We start from the raw sequence: 22,350 nt of genomic DNA on the forward strand, positions 1-22,350 counted from the left end.
TAAAACAGAACAGAATAAATGCGAAGCACAACGCATGCAAGGGGAAAACATGCAGTTTTATATCATGGGCCATACATAAAATAAAAGACCCACAAAAGTCTTACCATGAAACAAGGCTTGTGGTGGCATCACATCTGGAATCAGATCTGCTTCTGAAAGCAAGCTGGGCGTGGCTGAGTGAGAGGCAGGAGTCCCAGGGGCTGAGAAATCCAAAGATGGAGAAGGAGATGGGCTTGTCAGTGGAGTGCGGTCAGAGGAGCTCAAGGATGAAAAGTCAATCACTTCTCCTTTTTCTAGAATCACATCAGGCCTGCGGCCTCGGCTTATGAATTTTACCGGGGTTGAAGAAGTGCTCCTGTCAAGAAACCCAGCTGCTTCCTTCTGTGCTCTTCTAATGTCTTTTGCTTCCTGAGTACGAGACCTTTTCTCTTTTAATTCCATAGCTGATTCCACAGGATTGCGACTTGCCCGTTTTCTAAGTCCCTCAACAGTAATGATGGGATCTAAAGTTGGTTTTGAGGCTGCTGGAAAAGAATAAAAATCTTAATTTTTTAAATCATATTTTATCGATTATGCTATTACAGTTGTCTTAATTTTTACCCTTTTAGCCCCCTCCAAACAGCATCCCCCACTCCCTCAGGCAATCCCACCACCATTATTAATATATATAGGTCATGCATACAAGTTCCTTGGCTACTCCATTTCCTATACTGTACTTTCCATTCCCATGGCTATTCTGTAACTACCTATTTGTACTTCTTAAATCTCCTCACTTCTTCATCCATTCCCCCAAATGTCCTTCCCATCTGGCAACCATCAAAACACATTCCATATCCATAATTCTGTCTCTTGGGTTTTTTTTGTTTTTGTTTTTTTTTTGTTTGCTTAGTTTGATTTTTAGATTCAATTGATGACAGATATGTATTTATTGCCATTTTATTATTCCTAGTTTTGATCTTTTTCATAAGTCCCTTTAACATTTCATATAACGGTTTAGCGATGATGAACTCCTTTAGTTTTTTCTTGTCTGGGAAGCTCTTTATCTGCCCTTGGATTCTAAATGATAGCTTTGCTGGGTAGAGCAATCTTGGTGTAGGTCCCTGCTTTTCATGACTTTGAATATGTCTTGTCTCTTCTTGCCTGCAAAGTTTCTTTTGAGAAATCAGCTGACAGTCTTATGGGAACTCCCTTGTAGGTAACTAACTTCTTTTCTCTTGCCACTTTTAAGATTCTCTCTTCATCTTTAACCTTTGGCATTTAAATTCTGATGTGTCTTGGAGTGGGCCTCTTTGTATCCATCTTGTTTGAGACTGTTCTTCCGAGACTTGCATGTCTATTTCCTTCACCAAATTAGGGAAGTTTTCTTTCACTATTTTTTCAAATAGATTTTTAACTTCTTGCATTCTCTTCTCCTTCTGGCACCCCTATGATGCAAATGTTGGACCTCTTGAAGATGTCCCAGAGGCTGCTTATATGATCTTCATTTGGGGGGATTCTTTTTTCTTCTTGTTGTTCTGATTGGTTGTTTTTTGGTTCCTTTTGTTCCAAATCATTGATTTGATTCTCATCTTCATCCACTCTACTGTTGTTTCCCTGTAAATTGTTTTTTATTTCAATTAGTGTATCCTGCATTTCTGACTGGGTATTTTTTATGCTGCTGAAGTCCTCACTAAGTTCCTTGAGCATCCTTGTAACCAGTGTTTTTAAATCTGTATCTGGTGGATTGCTTATCTCCATTTTGTTTAGTTCTTTTCTGCAGTTTTGATCTGCTCTTCCATTTGGGCCAATTTTCTTTTGTCTCCTTGTTTTGGAAGCCTCCCTATGTTTGTTTCTGTGTATTAGGTAGAGCTGCTTTGACTCTGTGTCTTGATAGTGTGGCCTAATATAGTAGGTGCCCTGTAGGGTCCAGTGGCACAGCCTCCCCTATCACCCAAGCTGAATACTCAAGGTGCACCCTTCATGTGGGTTGAGTACACCCTCCTCTTGTAGTTGAGCCTTGATTGCTATTGGAAAGTCAACAGGAGAGTTGTCCAGGCAGTCAGCTGCAAGGACTGGCTGTGACCACTGACCACCAACCTCTGTTCCCCATGGAGGATCAAATGTTTGGGGGCAGGATTTGGGTGCTCTGACATGGTTTGTAGCTGCCCACTGTGTGTGCAAGCTCCGGGATTTCCCAGGTGGTAAAGGTCACCCCCTACCTGTGTTCTTCCCAGGGCCACCCTGCCTAAGCTATAAAGCAATCTGAGATGGCTGCTACTTGTGCTGGGCTTGGAGATTCTGTGGAGAAGCTAAGCTGTGAACCTAGGCTGGCTGCTGCTGGTGTCGGGCCTGGGGCTCGTTGAGGCCAGCTGTTGCTTGTTTGAGAGGATTTAGAAAGTTATGAAGCATGAGTCAAGACCAGCCATTCTTATGGAAAAGAAGCTTGGATGGGCCCATAAGTTGGGTTAGATGAAGTGTCTGGGGATCTACAGTGCGGTAAAACAGTGTTAGCCAGGTTGATGGAGTCTCAGATAGGGCACCAGCATCCCGGCTTTGTGGCTCTGTGGGGGGAGGGTTCAGAAAAGGGACAATGGCCTCTGTTTGCCTCGATGCCAGACACCTCAGTTCCTCCCTGTATGCCACTGATGTCTTTCAAGCTGCTACCAAGTGCAGAAGTTCAGATGGAGTGAATCTGGGTAGGTGAGTCTGTGTGTGCGTACTTTAAGATGAACTGCTTGGGGCTCCAGCAGTTTTTCTCACTGAATCAAACCCCGTTGGTTTTTGCAGCCACAAGTTATGGGGACTTATCTTCCTGGCACTGGAACCCCGCGCTGAGGGGCCTGGTGTGGGGCTGGGACTCCTTACTCCTGATATATCTCTCCCGAATTTTTATGCACCACATGTGTGTGTGGGACCAGCCTGTCCACGCCCCTCCTGCCAGTCTTGATGGATGTGGTTTCTTTAATTCCATGGTTGTCAGACTACAATTCAACTCAATTTCTGCAATTCTGAGTGATGGTTCAATATATTAGTTGTAATTTTGATGTGGTTGTGGGAGGAGGCGAGCCATATCTCCTATGCCACCATCTTGACCAGAAATCCCTCTAAATTTTTAACTAGCCATTCAACTTTGGTTTATTTCACTAATTTATTATTGTAAAACTACTACTATATTCAAAATAGAGGAATATTCATGAATGCCTTAAATGAGGACTTAAGATATCTCTTAACTAGAAAAAACATGTAATACAGATTTAAACAATTAAATACAACCTTTCACCTATTGAATTGGTAAACATTAAAAGTTTGATAATGCTCAGCAAGTGTATGGAGAAATGAACGTTTTCATACCAGAACATAAATATTATTACAACTTTTTGGAGTGTAACTTGGCAATACTGATTAAAGTTTTGAATAAGCATGCCTTTTGATAAAGCAACATACTTCCAGGAATTTATCACATAAAATTTTGCACAAGTACAGAAATGTAATACTATAATTATCATTTAAAGTAACAACAAAATGTTCTAGAAATAACAAAAATGTCCATCAACAGGGGTTTAATAAATTACCATATAGCCATTCAGTGGGATGCAGTGAAATAAGATGTGCATGTAGCACTATGGAAAGATATCCAAAGTATACTGTTAAGCAAGGGGAATACTGGAGAACAAGTATTATGAGTCCATTTACAGTTTTTCTTTAGAAATAAGGAAATATTTAAGTGTGCTATTGCTAAAAGCATTCACAAGAGTCAACAGTGGTTACTTTGGGGATGAAACTGCAGGAAGGGGTGGGTGCAGAGGGTAAATTCCAAACTTCATAATCTTCAATTTTATTTGACTTTTCTCAATTATATACTTTTAAATGTAAAAGCTCTCCTGTATAATTTTGTTAACCAGTGTCGCCCCAATAAATTCAATTTTTTAAAAATTTAAAAGCTTCTTAAAAACTTTGTAGATTCAAAAAAAAAACCAGATCAATGTGCGATAGTAAGAAGTTACTATTATTTCTTTTTAAAGTGTGAAAATGATATTATGGTTAGACTACAAAAAAAAGAGAGTCCTTATCACTTAAAATACATACTAAAATTCTTAAGAATGCAATGCTGATGCATAGGATTTGTTCTAAATAATCCAAAGGTGGGAATGGATGCAGGGTTGAGGGAAAGTACTCAGGGTCTAGGTAAAATGAGACTGCCATGAGTTAACTGTGGAAGCAAGGTAAAAGGTATGTGGAGATTCACTATATTACTTTCCGCAAATTTGCATATGTTTAAAATTTTTCATAATAAAAAGTTTAAAAGCACGACTTCTGATCAAGATGGAGGCACAGGTATACATGCTTCACCTCCTCGCAAAACTACAAAAAAAATTACATCTCAACTAGAAACAAATTATCACCCAGAACCATCAGAAAATTGAGCTGTATAAAAGTCCAACAACCAAGAATTTAAAGAAGCAACATTCATCCATATGGGTAGGAGGGGCGAGACATGGAGAGAGGTGGAGAGGTGCAGAAAGGTGTGGAGCCAAGGGAGTGGTGTGGTGCCACAGGAGCAGCACAGAGAGGCAGTGAAATGGGTGGCCTCACATTCACCTGTGGTGGATAAAAATTGGGAGGGATACCTCACGAAAGAGGGATATTGCGCCCAAACCTGACCACCTAGCAGCCCAGGGTTCCAGCATCAGGAAGATAAATAACCATAACTTCTAGCTATAAAAACCAGTGGGGGTTGGTGCAGCACAAGAAAATGCCTGATTATCAGGAGTCTCGTCTTATAGGGCCTGCATAGACTTAGCACTTACACAGACCCATCCCTTCTAGGATTCAGTACCAGAGAAATAGCTGGAAGGGCATAAGGGGAGAAAAAGAGGTGACTGGAAACAGGGCACATGCTTAGAGACAGCTTCCTCTCCAGCAAACCTGCAGAAGCCAGGCAGTGGCATTGTCCTCTCTCCAAACACTCCCCCACACTGAGCTACAAAGCTGTGGAACAGGTTGCCCTGCCCCAGCAATCACGTGAGGCTCCACCTCACAAAATTTACAGGTCCACTCTTCTACAATAGGCCATGCTACTAAGAGAGTCAAAGCAACTCCACCTAACATAGAAACACAGTGAGGCAGCCTAATTAAGAAGACAAAAAAAATTTGGCCCAACTGAAAGAACAGAACAAAACTTCAAAACAGAACAAAATGAAACAAAGACAACCAACCTATCAGATGCAAAGTTCAAAACACTGGTTATCAGACTTCCGGCCAAGATGGAGGCGTAGAAAGACATGCTGTGTCTCCCTCCACAACTAAGAAGGAATACAACTACCTCAAAACTAGAAACAACCAGAAGTTCCAGAAGATCGAAGTGCATAGAAGTCCAGCAAACAAAGATATAAAGAAGAAATACTCATCCAGATAGGTAGGAGGGGCAGAGCTGGGGCAGAGAGGACTCGGTGTGGTGGTGGCAGCAGCGGCAACAGCAACAGGCAGGCAGAAAGCACAGTTATATGTTTTAAAAAGTCAGAAGGGATACTTGGGGAACATTCCCAGCTCCTCACTGGACCTCGCAGCTCACGGTCTCAGCACCAGGGAAAATCAAGCCTCATTGCTTTTGACTGTGCAAACCAGTGGGGGTTGGGACAGAGGAAGAAACTGCTGGTCTCTCAGCAGAGTCTGCTTGTTTAAAGAGCCCCCATGGTCCTAGAACTTCCGCAGACCCACCCACTCTAGGAACCACAGCCAGGTAGCAGCTAGAGGGGTGCCAGTCTGGTGTGGAGGTGGGGGAAGTGCGTGGAAAAGTGGCGAGTGCTGGGCAAGTGGTATTGTTCCTTCTCAGACCTCCTCCCCCGCATACAGCGCCACAACGTGGTGAAATGGGTCGCCCGTTACTAATGAATGCCTAAGGCTCCGCCCCTTACAACGTATAGAAGCAACAGCGCTCCCTGGGACATGGAAGCAAATAAACAAAGGAGACTTCCGGCCAAGATGGAGGCCTAGACTGACAACTCCATCTCCCTCCACAACTAAGAAGAAATACAACTACTGCAAAACCAGAAATAACCAGAAGTTCCAGAAAATAAATGGAAGTCCAACGTATGAAGTTATAAAGAAGTGGTGCTCATCTGGACAGGTAGGAGGGGCTAAGCCAGGGAGGAGAGTTCAAGCTGTGCTGTCTGCAAAAGCAGCAGCAGCGATGGAGGCAGGACAGCGGTAAGCATAGACACCAATATTTAGCGGGAGGCGAGAAGAGCCTGGGGAGCACCCCTGGCTACAGACCAGACCCATCAGCTTGCAATTCCAAAACCAAGGAAGGCAGACCTCCATTGCCTTGGACTGTGAGGCCTGGAGTGGGTGGGGACAGAGGAGGAGGCTCCCGGTCTCTCAGCGGAGAGTGAACAGCAGGAATCCATCTTGGACCCCCACCCCCGCAGAAAATGCCACAGCATAGTCAGACGGGTCACCCAGGTGCGACGACTGCACGGGGCTCCGCCCCCTATAGCATAGAATGTGTGACAGCCCTGCCCAGGAAGCAAAGGTAAACACAAAACTGTGAGGATGGCACAGATCATGATAGAGATCCTGGTGACGTAGCTGACCAGGCAGCAAATATCTAATCTAACAACTCAGCAAATAGGAAATCTTTCTGAGGCTCAGTTCAGAGCTTTGGTTATAAAAATGCTTACAGACCTAACAGCAGATCTTAAATAAGATGGGGAAGGAATGAAGGCTAGTTCTGCTGAAATAAACAAAAACACATATGAAACAAGTGGTGAGGGAAAGAAAACCAGGGATCAAATCAAAAAATTGGAACATAGGGAAGGAACAAACAGTCAATCAGTGCAGAAAGAGGAAACGAGAAGTGAGGAAAATGAGGAGAGGCTCAGAAACCCATGGGACAGCTATAAGCGGGTCAATATCTGAATCATAGGGTTGCCAGAAGGTGAAGAAGAAGAACTAGAAATTGAAAAATTATGTGAAAAAATAATGAAGGAGAACTTCCCTAATTTGGGGAAGGAAATAAGACTTACAGGTCCAGCAAGCACAGAGAGTTCCAAAACAACTGGACCCAGGGAGAACCACACCAAGACACATTATAATCAAAATGTCAAAAATTAAGGATAAAGAATCTTAAAGGCAGCAAGAGACAAGAGAATTACGTACAAAGGGGTCCCAATAAGACTATCAGCTGACTTCTCAAAAGAAACTGTGCAGGCAAGAAGGGAGTGGCAAGAAATATTCAAAGGAATGAAAAGCGAAAACCTACAACCACAATTACTCTATCCAGCGAAGCTGTCATTCAGAATAGAAGGGCAGAGAAAGTGCTTCCAGGACAAAGTAAAACTGAAGGAGTTCATCAGATCCAAACCACTGGTATATGAAATGTTAAAGGGACTTATTTAGGAGAAGGAGGATCAAAACTATGAACATTAAATGAAAACTGTATCACAACAACCAACAACAGAAGCCAGGGAATTGAAACAAAGGAAGACTAAGTAGTCAACAAGAGTGGGAAAAGAATTATAGATATGGGGAACATTTTGGGGGGAGGTCAGTGGAGAGGGAGGAGGAGGAAAGGGAGGGAGATGGTACAGGAATTAAGAAGAAAAGTAGAAGGGAGTGGAGTAGATAGGAAGATGTTGAGAAGAACTATATGCACAACCAATGGACATGGACTAAGTGGGGGGACATTTGGAGGGAGGGGGGTCACTGGGTGGAGGGGAACGAAGGGTAAAGAAATTGGGACAACTGTAACAGCATAATCAATAAAGCATATTAAAAAAAACACTGGTTATCAGAATGCTAAAAGAACTCACCGAGTACGGCAACAGCATAGAAAAACATACAAGCAGAAATGAAAGTTACATTAAGTGAAATTTTAAAAATATCTTCATGGAACCAACAGTGGAGCAGATGAAACTGAGCATCAAATCAACAAATTGGAACATGAGTAAGAAAAAAACTTTCAATCAGAACACCAAGAAGAAAAATAATTTTTTTAAAAAAAGGATAGAATAAGAAGCCTCTGAGACATCTCCAGCCACATCCAAGTAACAGGAATGGCAGAAAATGAAGAGGAAGAGCTAGAAATTGAAAACTTATTTGAAAAAAATTTTGAAAGAAAACTTCTCTAATTTGGTGAAGGAAATAGACATACAAGTCCAAGAAGTACAGAGTCCCAAACAAGTTGGACCCAAAGAGGACCACACCAAGGCACATCATAATTAAAACATCAAAGGTTAAAGGTAAAGAGGGAATCTTAAAAGCAGTAAGAGAAAAAAAAAAAGTTACCTACAAAGGAGTTCCCATAAAACTGTCAGCTAATTTCTTAAAAGAAACTGCACACAAGAAGCGGCTGGCAGGAAGTATTCAAAGTGATGAAAAGCAAGAACCTACAACCAAGATTACGCTATCCAACAACACTGTCATTTAATGGAAGGGCAGATAAAGTGCTTCCCAGACAAGGTAAAGCTAAAGGAGTTCATCATTACCAAACCATTATTATATGAAATGTTAATGGGACTTAAGAAAAAGAAGATCAAAACTATGAACACTGAAATGGCAACAAATTCACAACTATCAAGAACTGAATCTTAAAAAACAAATCAAGCAAACAAGAAGAACAGGAACAGAATCATAGATATGGAGATACTTGGAGACTTATTAGCTGAGAGGGGGAAAGGGCAGAATAAGGGAAAAGGTACAGGGATTAAGAAGTATAAATTGGTAGGTACAAAATAGACAGGGGGATGTTAAGAATAGTATAGAAAATGTGAGGCCAAAGAAATTATATGCGCAGCACATGGATATGAACTATGGCGGGGGGGATTGCAGGAGGGAAAGGGTGTACCAGCGGAGGGGGACAAAGGGGGGAAAATTGAAACAACTGTAATAGTATAAAATATATATTTTTTAAAGTTTAAAAACAAAATCTGAGTTAAAAGAGAGATCCTTTAGATATCAAAGGAAATTTATAAAACTGATAACTTGATTAGGAAATTATCAAATACTTTAAAATAATAATAATTTATGACATACAAAAAAAGGGTCACAATAAAATTGCTAAGCAGAGTTACTCCAGAGGCAGATGAGGTATGCCTGGTAATAGTGGGATTGTCTCCTAAGCTCACACTTGCTTGGCTTTGGTCTGGCTAGCACCTTCTATGCTGCTCTCACCACAGTACCTTTTACTTTCAAAGTTGAGGCAGACAACTTCTCTCCTTCAGGTTTCATTGTCGGGGGCTTGTTGTGAACAAGTTTCCACCATCCTGGTTCTCCAAATTCCTGAGCACCTGAACGGAAGTACATAGGACTTCCCACGCTGAGGCAACCTGCTACTGTGCTCCACCAGGTCGAAGTCTTTTTCCTGGACAGTCCAAGAATTTAAAAATATTTGGTATTTTAATTCTATAATTATATAGAAAATACACTCTCTGTATATTCTATGACTCCTAGCCTATGATATGCTATAAAACCTGTAATCTTTGAAGAACCATAAGTTAAGAGAGGCTCTTAAGTCTGTCTGGCTTCAAATCCTGACTCTACCTACCACCTTCTAGCTAACTCAGTTTCTTCATCTTAAAATAGGGCATAAGAACTTACCTCAATAGGTGGCCGTGTGTACGAAATGAAATAATTCAAAGCTCATAAAACACTTCTCATCATAATCATCATAATTATAGAGTTCTACAGGTTAATTTTAATTAAACTTGAAATTGCTTTTATATGTAAATTAAACACAGCTCTCAAGAAAGCAAGCAGGAGAATAGCCCTGGTAAATAGTTCTTTTTTAAAACTATATTTTATTGATTATGCTATTACATTTGTCCCAATTTTTTCCCCACTCCCCCTCCACCCAGCACCCCTCAATCCCTCAGGCAATCACCATATATATGTCATGTATATAAGTTCTCCGGCTACTTCATTTCCTATACTGTACTTTACATCCTCATGGCTATTCTGTAACTACCTATTTGTACTTCTTAATCCCCTCACCTCTTCACCCATTTCCCCATAGTCCCCTCCCATCTGGCAACCATCAAAATGCACTCCATACCCATGATTCTCTCTCTGTTCTTGTTTCCATAGTTTACTTTTTAGATTCAGTGATTGATAAATATGTTGTTATTGCCATTTTATTGTTCAGAGTTTTGATGTTGTTTTCCTTAGATAAGTCCCTTTAACATTTCATATAATAATTGTTTGGTGATGATGAACTCCTTTAGTTTTTTTCTTGTCTAAGAAGCTCTTTATCTGCCCCTGGATTCTAAATGATTGCTTTGCTGGGTAGAGCAAACTTGGCTGTAGGTCCTTGCTTTTCATGGCTTTAATATTTCTTGACAATCCCTTCTAGACTGCAAAGTTTCTTTTGAGAAATCAGCTGACAATCTTATGGGAACTCCCCTGTAGATAACTAACTTCTTTTCTCTTGCTACTTTTAAGATTTTCTCTTTACCTTTGGCATTTAAATTATGATGTGTCTTGGAGTGGGCCTTTTTGTATCCGTCTTGTGTGAGACTATCTGTGCTTCCTGGACTTGCATGTCTATTTCCTTCACCAAATTAGGGAAGTTTTCTTTATTTTTTCAAATGGATTTCCAACTTCTCGGTCTTTCTCTTCTCATCCCTATGATGCTAATGTTGGAACACTTGAAGTTGTCCCATAGGCTCCTTACAGTATTCTCATTTTTTTGGATTATTTCTTCTTCTTGTTCTGATTGGTTGTTTTATGCTTCCTTATGTTCCAATCATTGATTTGATTTTCAGCTTCATCCACTCTACTGTTGTTTCCTGTAAATTGTTATTTCAATTCATGTTTCCTTCATTTCTGACTGGATCTTTTTTATGCTGTTGATATCCTCACTAAGTTCCTTGATCATCCTAATAACCAGTGTTGTGAACGCTGCATATGATTGCTTATTGTCATTTTGTTAGGTCTTTTTCTGGAGCTTTTATCTGTTCTTTCATTGGACCATGTTTCTTTGTCTCCTTGTTTTGGAAGCCTCCCCATGCTTGATTCTATGTATTAGGTAGAGCTGCTATGATTCCCTGTCTTGGTAGCATAGCCTAATGTAGTAGGTGTCCTGTAGGGTCCAGTGGCACAGCCTCCCCTACCACCCAAGCTGGGTACTCGAGGTACACCCTTTGTGTGGGCTGAGTATACCCTCCTCTTGTAGTTGAGCCTGAATTGCTGTTGGCAGGCCAATGGGAGAGATGTGCCCAGGCCAATCAGCTGCAAGGACTGGATGTGACCACCAACTTCCGCCCTCCATGGAGGATCAGCTGTGCACAGGCAAGATGGTGGTGTTCTGACATGGCCTGTAGCTGTCCACTGGGTTGAAAGGCTCTGGAGTTTCCTAAGTGATGCAGGCCAAAGTCAGCACCCTCCTGTGTTTTGCCCAGTGCCATCCTGTCTGAGCTATAAAACAATCTGAGATGGCTGCTACTTGTGCTGGGCTTGAAGCTTCCCAGGTGAAGCCAAGCTATGAATCTAAGCTGGCTGCTGCTACTGCCAGGCCTGTCTCACTTAGCTGTTGCTTGTTTGAGAGGCTTTAGAAAGTTGTGTGGCATGAACCAAGACCAGCCATTCATATGGAAAAGTCACAGTTAATAGTTTATGTGGGCCCATAAGTTGGGTAGGACGGAGTACCAGGTGATTTTCATGGTGGTGCAAACAGTGTTAGTCAGGTTGATGGAGTTTCATATATGGCACTTGCCTGCTAGCTCTGTTGCTCTGTGGGGGGAGGCCTCAGAAAAGGATAATGGTCTCTACCCACCTGTCCGTGAGAAAGCTGTTCCTGAACTCCCTTCTTGCCAGACACCTGAGTTCCTCCCTGTATGCCACTGATTACTTTCAAGCTGCTACCATGGTGGTCAGGAGCTAGATGGAGTGCATGTGTGTAAGTCAGTGTGTGGATTTTTTAAGGGGTACTGCTTGGAACACCAGTAGTTTCTTCCACTGACTCAATCACCACTGAGTTTTGCAGCCACAAGTTACGGGGACTTATCTTGCTGGCACTGGAACCCTGGACTGGGGAGCCTGGTATGGTGCTGGGACTCCTTACTTCCAATATACCCCTCCTTAATTTTTATCTACCACACGTGTGTGTGGGACCAGTCTCTTCTGCCTCTTATCCCTCCTGCCAGTCTTGATGGATGTGTTTTCTTTAATTCCATAGTTGTTAGACTTCCATTCAACTCTATTTTTGATGATTCTGAGTGATGGTTGTTCTATATTTTAGTTGTAATTCTGATGTGGCTGTGTGAGGAGCCAAGCCATGTTTACCTATCTGTCCTGCTAAATAGTTCATTTTACCCAATGTATCAGATGCATTTCTCAATCTATTCTTTCTTTCTTTTTTTTTTAATGTGATTACAGGTAATGATTTTTTTTTAATTTTAATTTTTTGGTTTTTCAATTACAGTTGTCCCATTTTTTTCCCATCTCAATCTGTTCTTATTTGCCTTTATACCACAGAATGGGAAAAAAACTATATTTTATAATATGTTCCACAAAGAATTTTACTTTGGGGCAAAAAAAAAAAAAAAATAGCAAGCATAACTACAGAAGTGTATAATACAAAAAAATTTTAAATGTTAAATGTCAACTATTCAGGTTCTTATTGATAATCCTTTCACATGCAACTGTTCTATTTCCACTTTGAAAACATAAGTCAATTATCAGAAATTCTTTCATAAGGAAGCCAGTTTAACAGTTTGAAAATATTGCTAGGAAGCAAAAGAAAAAAGTATTCTTAGGAACAAGGATGTGCTAGGAAAAAAAACAGAATAAAAACAAACAAAAAATAAACTAATAGGCATAAGCACTATCTGTAATGGGGCAAATAACACTTTAGCTGTTACTGGCAAATGTTCTGGTCCCAGAGCACCTCTCCTCCACTCTAAACCTTTTCTAACCTTTGCAAGCCCCCTCCTCTTTCCCAAAGACCACAGGGGAAGTCATTTCACTTGCTTTCTCACACAATGAGTATATTAGTCCAGTAGGTGATCTTCCACAGGTCCCTTAGGCTCTGGTCACTTCTCTCTGATCTTTTTTCTTTCTGTCCTCAAATCTAATAATTCCCATTGTCTTATCCTCAAGTTCACTGACTCTTCCTTCTGCCTGCTCAGATCTGCCTTTGAATCCCTCCAGTGAATATTTTATTGCATTTATTATACTTTGCAGCTCGAAAATTTTTTAAATTTTTTTGTTTCCTAGCTCTTTATTGATATTTGTTTTGTTCATACATCATCTTCTCAACTTTCTCCACATCTTTCTTTAATTCTTTGAGCATCTTTGACAGTTGTTTTAAAGTTTTTATATAGTAAATCCACCAATGCATCTTTTTAAGGAAGTCTCTATTGGATTTTTTTCCTTTGAATGAACCATACATACTTCGTTGTTTCTTTGTATTCCTTCTGATATTTTTTAAATTTAAAATTGGACATTTGAATTTAATAATGTAGTAACTCTGGAAAGTCTATTATCTTCCTTTCCCAAAGTTTAGTTTTTGTTTTTTAATTGTTGTAGGCTGTGTTCCTGTGCCAAATTCAGCATGAGTTGTATAATGTTAAAGTCTTCTCATGTCATTTCTGAGCTTGTGCCTCCCCCTGAGCATGTATAGTGACCTTCTAATTCCCCCTGTATATATAGTTGCTTTAGAATGCCTTACTCTTCAATGTGGCTCCAAAAGACAAATGAAGGGCGGTAAGGGGAGGTTGTGGGGGGACCAGCCTGTTAAATCCCTTCAAGTCGGTTCAGCCAGAGGGGAAGTGGCTTGCAACAACTAGGGAGGTACAACAACAATGGCTGCCCACCTCTCTGTTTGCACCTCTGTGATCAGAAGCAGCAATTAGTGATCAGAGCACAGACCACAATATTTGCAGGATAATATCCTTTTTGTCCACCCCAGCTCTCATAAGCTATGTGCAAGCTGCTCTGAGAGCATGTACATTGCTGCCTGCCACAGCTGAAAGGTATGGGATAGGCAGAAGGTACAGTGCTAGGAGATGAAATTAAAGCAACTTACTACCTAAATCTTCCTCTGGAAGTTGCAAACCTTCAACAGACTCCAAAATCCAAAATAGTTACATCAGACAGCTAGTCCAATTGCAATTGTTGTCTAGGTAGGGAGACAGATTCCTGGTGCTTCCACTCTGCCATCTCCCTAGAATCCTCACAATTTTTTGAATTTTAAATACTATAAATGTGTCTCATAGTCTACCAAATATAAGATCTACTGGTTTTAAGATACCTCATTTTACGTTTAAGAAAGAAAACTACCAAATTTTGACACACCATCACTTATAAGATATATCCAGCTGTCAGAGAGATCAAAATTTGAAATATTGTGCATCTTAAAATCATTGAAGAATAAAGTATTCAAACTATTCTTCACTAATCAAATGTATACCTTCTGGAAGAATTCAAGGCTAGGATTAGGATTGTAAAATCAAATTAAATGATCACACACACAATGGCATTAAACTTTGGTAATTAATAAAGCTTTTGTATATTTTTTATTTATTTCTACAATAGGTACATATAGTTATTTAGGTTAACCCTAAATAATCCTTTACACACTTAAACTTTAATAAAAATTAAAGGCATAAAAGCAAAACCTGTAAATATCTGAAAGAAAATGTATTCAAATTTAGAACTTCATTACACAGTATACTATTCTCTTAGCTCTTATGGCAAATAAGAAATGGTTATTATAGCTAAGAATGTAAAATATGTTCTGTGAATAGCAGAATTCAAATCTTTAGTAGCTATGAAAAAAGTGTGACTGGAAATGTTCTTTACAGCCTGGTTCTTGGGGGTGTAGTGATTCTGTGTATGTTCATACATAGAGACATGTGAGTGTGTGGTGACCACATCAAGGAGCAGTTTCAGGTGACTTCCCAAACTCTGATGTTTAAAGCAGAGTTCCAAGTGATGTATTAGTATGGCCAAAACCACTAGTCTAATGATTAAACTACACAGCAGCTAGAAAGTAATTAATGCCTTTCATACATATTTAAAAAGAATAGGCTCTAGAAATGAACAAATGAAACCAAAAAACTTCTGTTAAAATAATGGCAATATTCTTAAAAATGGGCAATGTAAATCCAATTTCTTCCAGAAGACAGTCCATTAAACACACCAGCACTAAGAGATCATGAAAACATTCCAAGATCTAATTTTATCAGTTTTTTTCCCTTTCTTGTCCTTTATAAATGGGATATATTGAGTTCCACAAATAGTGCCAAATCACTAAACTAAGACAACAGATTTCCTTTTCTTTAAGAAAAAGAGCCAGTTACACTGTCAATTCTTTTCTTAGTACCACTAAAATACTCCAGAACAAAAATAACTCCTTTTGTAAAAATGTACTGAATCTATTATATTTTGTCCAAAAAGCAAGCCTCCAGAAGGGTAAACCTCCTTACAATGCCTCCCCTGATTTCCCAGCAACATCAGAACTGTGACTTCTCAGCACTGGAGGAAATAGAACTGCAGTTAGTTCAGAATGAGGACAGGTACAAACTCCCATCTCTGACATGATGTGATCAGAGCCTTTATCTCATCTGCACTGGTACAATATGCAAGATTTATGAATCTCACATAGGACTTCAGATGCCAGTTAACAATCAGAATCTCAAACAGAATTCATGAGTGCAGTTACAAACTCACCAAACCCTAAATAACATTAAGGTCTTCTTAGATCCACGTGAACTTTTAGTTAAAGCATATGGTCTCAATGTCTGTGCACTGGCATCCCTAATTCTGATGAGCCAAAGCAGCCACCAAGGAGGAGTGTACTCAGCAGCAAAATGAAAGCATTATTATGAACGAAGAATGAATGAATAAGCTATATGTATATTAATTTATCTAGATTTTGTTAAGCACTGCAATACCAAAAATTATAAAAGTTTTTCCCTTCCAATTAATAAGAACAAATACTAATAATTTTCTATTAATGAAGAGCAATATAAATGGGTGCAGTCAATAACTGCCATTATTTTTCTTCTGCTCTCCTATAAGGACAGCATTTTCTGAACTGCAAAATTCTCTGTAATTGCCACAAGCAAATACGTATTCCAATTCTCTAGAGCAGCGATGTTTAACCGGTGTGCCACAAGAACTTTTAAAACATGCAATACCTGACTATGTAGTCAGGGGCACTGACCTCTTTTACCTTAGATTATCAAATAAAAATAAATAACAAAAGCAACACAACAATAGCTATCCAGTGTGAATGAATCAAAATTATACCTATTCTTTTCTGAGATCGGCAAAAAATTTATTTTTGTGTGTGCTGCAGAATTTTAGTAATTAGTTTATGTGTGACATGAAATGAAAAAGGTTGAAAATCACTGCTCTAGAGGGCTGCACTAGGCTGTCTCAAATCTTATAATCTTCGTTCTTTACATCTTTGTTCAAGTAAAAGATTTTTTAAAATTCACGTTACCTAGTCCCTAGTAAAAAAGTCCAATGTTTCTCAATAAAAGCGCAGATATCCTCTTTCCATCTGAAGTAACCTTGACGTCCACTTCCTTCCAGAGACAAGTTGTACATGGCCAACATGACAACCTGAAACACAAATGAAACAAGGGTTGGGAGAGGGGCATGATTAAGGGTGTTAATCTACAAGGGGGGCAGAAATTCGCTGTTTTATATTATAGGTAGTAATGCTGGAGAAGATAGGGAAAAGGTAAGGAGTATTCTCAGTACAAAATTTATTTCCAAAAGGAGTATCCTGAAGCTGTAAGGAATCTAATAAAGTTTAATTCACCACTGATATCTGGGTCCACAGCATTAACTCCCAATAGTGCCATGAGATTCAAGGCAATTCTGATGCTTCCACTAACGGAGTTTCAATTTCCCCCATTCTTAAACTTATAAAACTTTTGAACAGCCAAACAAATAATTAATCCCATGAACAGATTTTCAAATTCTTTCACTTATTTTTGCATCAAGGCTACATCAACCAATAAGCATCTTTCTTTGAGCAGTATTGTTCATGGGGATGGATACGGAGTTTCAGTTTGGGAAGATAAGAAAGTTCTGGAAATGGATGGTGGTGATGGTTGCCAACCAATGTGAATATACTTTATGCCACTGAATTATATGCATAAAAATGCTTAAAATCATAAACTTTCATGGTACGTACTTTTTTAAATTTAAAAGTTACTTTTCAAGAAATACTTTAAGGAAAGAACAAAGCGAACTTCTGCCCACTCTGACACCTAGAGTACCTCAGAAACATAATTCACAGTTAATCTCAGTATTGAATACTTAAGTGTCTGTTATTTCCAATACTATACTTTTTAGTATTTGAAACATTTCGTGACTTTAAAAAGTTAAAAATTAATGTATGTACTTGAAAGTAACTTTGGCTATTATCACAATACTGAGGAAACTACAAACTCAGTATATAAAAGACATGGTTTTCCTCCTCTCCTGGGATTTATAATCTAAAAGAATGTATCCCAGTTTCATTTTCAGCTCTCACAGTATCAGATACACTTATCAGTAACAAGCCGGCTTTGTGAACCAGTGTGTACCTAGGGCTCAGCTCAGGGCGGGCACTGCCCCTGCAGGCACTTCACAAGTACCTTGAAAAATAATCATGGTATCTTTATTTACCTGTAAAGTAAGAATACCTGTCCAGGACAAGAATGTAAAAACTACACTCTCTCTTCCAAACACATGATAAAGTCTCTCTTGCATTTCAAACTGTTGTTCACAAGTCACCAAAGAGGAGGACAGGAGACAAAAGGACAGTGTGGAAGAAAGAGGCCTTTAAGTCAGGAAACCAGAAATCTTTACTGTTGGTATTTAGTAATACAAGTGAGCATTTCCACTTATTACTTTGATAAAGCAACAAATACAAAGTTTAAGATTTAAAAACAAAACAAAACACAGAATACCCACATCCCAATAAAATCTATTCAAGACCAGCTGAGTCTATCAGCTCTTCAATGAGAGACTGAGTTTTTAAGATGCAATGAGAGACACTCGTCAGTAACTTGCCAAGAACCACATGCATCTGATTGAAGTTATCATTTCATCACACCAGTATTATCCACCAACAATGTGTCTTTGGAAGTAAAAGAAATAATTTTCAAGTGATTTTAGTACCAATGAGCGAATATTACATTCTGAGAAATACAATCAAAAACTAGTTTTTCTTTTAAAAAGGACCTTCAAAGAATACTCATATTCCTGAAAATGACAAAATACATATATTTGTTCTTCCATTTTACAGCCTTTCAGAGGCTACTTGCAAACCAAATGCAAACCTGCCTAGATGTACACACCTCAGAATAACCTATTAACATTAATCTGACCCTGCTTAGAGCAGGTCCCATGTATACTTTGAGAAAAATACAGGAATTACAATATTCATGAGACTATATCCTCAATAAAAATTTCCTTTCATTTTCTACTCATATATTTTCAGACAAGTCAGAAAGACTCCCTCCATTCACTGCTGACAAATTTCATTAGATGTCCTAATAAAGCTGATAATTATGATAAATCAAAGACTGCTAAAGCAACTACAATTTACAAGGAACACCTGGAGGGGCTTAGATGGTACAATTCACAATCTTTTCTTGTTACTGTTTAGTCCCTTCATAGCAAAAAAGTGCTATGGGTAATTAACTTATTTGTCTACATATAATCTAAAATAAATATCTAGAATGTCACTGTGTGGCGCATGGGTCTCAGCTATCTAGTTCATCACAGTAGTCTTCAGGCCCAGAACAGTGCCTGGTTCATTACAGGTACTCAACATTTGTTGAATCAATAAACATAAAATTGAATATGTATAATCTATTCTTTTTTAGAACACAAGGTTTGTATATACATTATGCTTACTACAAACATATTAATATAAAAACAAAACCAAAAGAAATGAACACAACCAAAGATCAATAAAAAGCTTTAGTTCACACTATATAGTTGAATTACAGTATTGGTACTAAAGATGATTAAAAATGTACTTAGTCCTGGCTGATGTGGCTCAGTGGATTGTGCACCAGCCTGTGAACCAAAGGGTCAGCCAGATCAATTCCCAGTCAGGGCACATACCTGGGTTGTAAGCCAGGTCCCCACTTGGGGGCACGCGAGATGCAACCACGCATTGATGTTTCCTTCCCTTCCCCTCTCTCTAAAAATAAATAAATAAAATCTTAAAAAAAAGAAATTGTGTATTCTCAAGAATCTCAAACCCAATTCATTAAATTAGCACTGAGTACCAAGCACTCCTTTCTCCACACATTCAGTATATAAGTTTCATGGGTAAATAAAAAGTGACCCTCAAAAAGCTCAAAAGCTCATAAAAGTTCCTCTTTTTCCATATAGTCCAGTAAATTCCTTGGGGGACCAACCTCATGAATTCTACAGGAAGAGCCTTTTACTCACTTGCTGCCATGTCAGCTTCAGCCTTTCATACTGCTCTTTGCCATCTTCAGAGCAATCGGAACAAGTAAACCTAAAAAAATTATCCCCCTTAAGGTAACTGAGCTGTTCCCTCAGCCGACCTAGGAGAAAAATAAAAAGGTATATCATAGAGCAATGGTAACCCAAAGGTTTAATTTTTTTATCAACCAGATTTTCTAAGTTTCCCATGCTGTTTTTCTTTTCAGTCAGTCCACAATAGGAGGAGGTGGGGAAGTAGAGAGGAAAGAGTTTTATTTTTCCAACATCAAGTATATGCCCACTTTAGAGCATTGGTTCCCTAACTTTTAGGAGAAAGATACTGGGCAAAGCAGGTATTACTGCTCACTGGATTTTCCAGCTGTTAACATTCCTGATTCCCTCAGGTCTCTTCACACATTCAAAAAATACCTGAACTCCTACTGAGTATCAGGCACTGGGCTAGGAACTGGGAACACTATGCCCAAGACAGGCCGATAGTAACTCTTTCAGCAGCTTACAAATTCTGTAAGGAAAACATGAGGAAATAGGTAATCACAACAGCACAGTGGTTCTCCAGCCTCACCGTACATCAGACTTACCCCGGGAGGTTTATGTTTTTGTTCTGAATATGTCTTGGCCTACCCCACATAAAATGAATCAATCTCTGAGGTGGGGCCTGGGTCTCCATTTTTTTAAGTTTCCCAGGCAACACATGGTCTGTAAGGTATGAAAATCACTGCAGTGGTAAAGGCAATATGAGGGCACATAAAAGGTGTGCATGACCCACATGGGGAAGACAGGAGGGCTAGAAAAAGTGAGTTCTATAGGATGATTAGAATTGGCCAGAAGAAGAGAGGTGCTTGTGTGTATGGGGGAGGGCATGGAAGCTACAGTGATGCATATTCCAGAAAGGAAATTAAAATGTGCTAAATCCTAAGAAGAAGAAAGACTTTTGTAGAGAATTATTGGGTTGGTCAAAAATTATTGGATTGGCCAAAAGTCCATTTAGTTTATTCCATAAAACAAAAGACACATTTTTCATTTTCACCAATAACTACTGATTTGGATATTTTGAGTATGTTGGCTACCTCCTGCTATTGGCTTCTAGTGGTTAGAGGTCAGTGGTGCTGCTAAACATCTTCCAATGCATAAGACAGCCCTAGAGCAAAGAATTATTTGGCCAAAATGTCAGTAATACCAAGAAACTTCGCAAACCACTTTTGACACATTCTCCATATATTGCATACACTTTTTTATTTTTTGCATTTCAGTTGCATTTTTACTTTTCTTGAAATAGTAAAGCATAATACACCAAAAATGTTTCTATTTTCGTCCATCTTCAGTATGAAAATGGCTACACAAAAATTCACCAATTTTGATGTTTGTTTTTTTTAATGGATGCTGATATGACAGCTGTCACAGTATAATCTAACAAAATTGTTTCAAATGAAGTTAAAGACAACTAAGCACAACCAGAGCCATCGTACAGAAAAACCTAAAAAAACAATTTGGCCAACCCAATAAAAGCTCACCCTAACAGCAAAGTGCTGTGCATGTGTAAGGATAAGAGTAATCTAGAGAGAGAGGCTAAAGAATTTAGGAAGGGCACAATCATAAAGCGCAGTTGTAAATGTATCCTGTGAGGACAATGGGAAAGACACTACGATCTTCAGGAAAGACTTTGAATTAATAAGCAGAGACAACTCACAAGCAAAAACTACCTAAGATATAATAAATTCTAGGTTTGTTTTCTGTGAAAAGTCATCTATTAGTAGTAACTGTTAATCTGAATAGTTGAATCTTTAACAAAAGCATTTCCACATACCAGAAAATGACCCACTTCACAATTATATATATAAATATTTCTCTGACCAAGTTACAAATTCTATTACGCAAAGAATTTCTCTAGTACATATATCTTTATCGGTCTCTGCCTAATAGACATATTGTTTTTTTGGTTAAGACTCATGAAGACTGGCAAAGCATACTCTTCCTTAAGAACTAGGAAGCTAGCAGTTGAAAAGACTGAGTTGACAAACTAAAGTATCAGGGAAGCATGTGTGTATGTATCTCTTGCCAGCATATCAAAGAGGCCAACAATTAGAAAATAAGAATAGTCCTAGAAAAAAAGAGCACAAAACACTTTTAATCTGCTAACTCTTGCCTTACTTCAGCATACAACAGCAGTTTTCCATTAAATATTAAATGTAATTTTTACAAACTTGAACTTTAATTTTACACTGCACCTAGAATTTGGCCTCAATTTCTTAACATAGTCTTGTTGGAAGAATCTGGCTAATTCTTTAAGTAACACAGGATTTCCAGCTTTCTAATCTTTATTGGGTTGCCATTAAGAACATTAATTAAACAACATAATAGATGTTGACACTAATTTTTATTAGGATAAATGTGTTTTTTATATAAATCTGTAGTTAATAAACTAAACTAAAAATAAATATAACTATCTTTTTATTTAGGTCTATTTTACATTCATGTTTCTTTCACAGGTTAGAAAAACCAACCACATAGAAACCAACAAATCAAAGGAATCAAGAAGCTCCTTACTGGCTGGTATCCATTTTTGGCATTTGTCACAGAAGTAGGACAGCTGCTCCTCCATCCACGACACATCTCCTTCATCACTGTTGAGAGAATCCCCACTCTGGTCATGAGACAAGTCCACTGAGGCCTGGTCCTCTGATTCAACAATCAGGAGAGTCTCCCCCTCCACTTCACCCTCCTCCAGTCCTTCTGAGGTAGATGTTCTTGTGGCTTCATCATCATGGCGACTTATTAAACTACTCAGGTGGATGTTACTATCCATCCCTTTTTTCTCACAGGGTCAGAAGTCCTTTTTATAACAATCCTAAGCTCTGGACACTAAGTTTAAAGGGGCTTTTATCAGGATTACACAAATAGAAACTCTTCAGAAGAGGGCCCACTTTTCAGATATAATGAATTTTTAAA

The 22,350-nt window shown here is 38.9% G+C and overlaps 1 protein-coding gene across 3 annotated transcripts in view; it reads right to left on the reverse strand.

Annotated features, from left to right (window-relative positions):
* The window catches only part of KAT14 (lysine acetyltransferase 14), a 47,944-nt gene extending 25,648 nt beyond the window's left edge, over nucleotides 1–22,296 (reverse strand). Inside the window, exons 1-5 of one of the 3 annotated variants that reach the window (XM_090286008.1) lie at nucleotides 21,949–22,296; nucleotides 19,387–19,505; nucleotides 16,427–16,548; nucleotides 9,159–9,340; nucleotides 105–521 (exon numbers count right to left, since the gene is read on the reverse strand). In XM_090286008.1, coding sequence (XP_090142134.1) covers nucleotides 105–521; nucleotides 9,159–9,340; nucleotides 16,427–16,548; nucleotides 19,387–19,505; nucleotides 21,949–22,207 — 1,099 coding nt within the window. In that variant the 5' untranslated portion in view covers nucleotides 22,208–22,296. Of the gene's footprint in view, nucleotides 1–104; nucleotides 525–9,158; nucleotides 9,341–16,426; nucleotides 16,549–19,053; nucleotides 19,133–19,386; nucleotides 19,506–21,948 lie in introns of those variants that run through there. The other 2 variants (XM_090286007.1, XM_090286010.1) reach the window with 2 other exon arrangements.
* Nucleotides 22,297–22,350: the final 54 nt, after the last annotated feature.

The sequence above is a fragment of the Furipterus horrens genome, unplaced genomic scaffold (genome assembly GCF_987537825.1).
Source record: "Furipterus horrens unplaced genomic scaffold, mFurHor1.1.pri manual_scaffold_8, whole genome shotgun sequence".
NCBI classification, from domain to species: Eukaryota; Metazoa; Chordata; class Mammalia; order Chiroptera; family Furipteridae; genus Furipterus; species Furipterus horrens.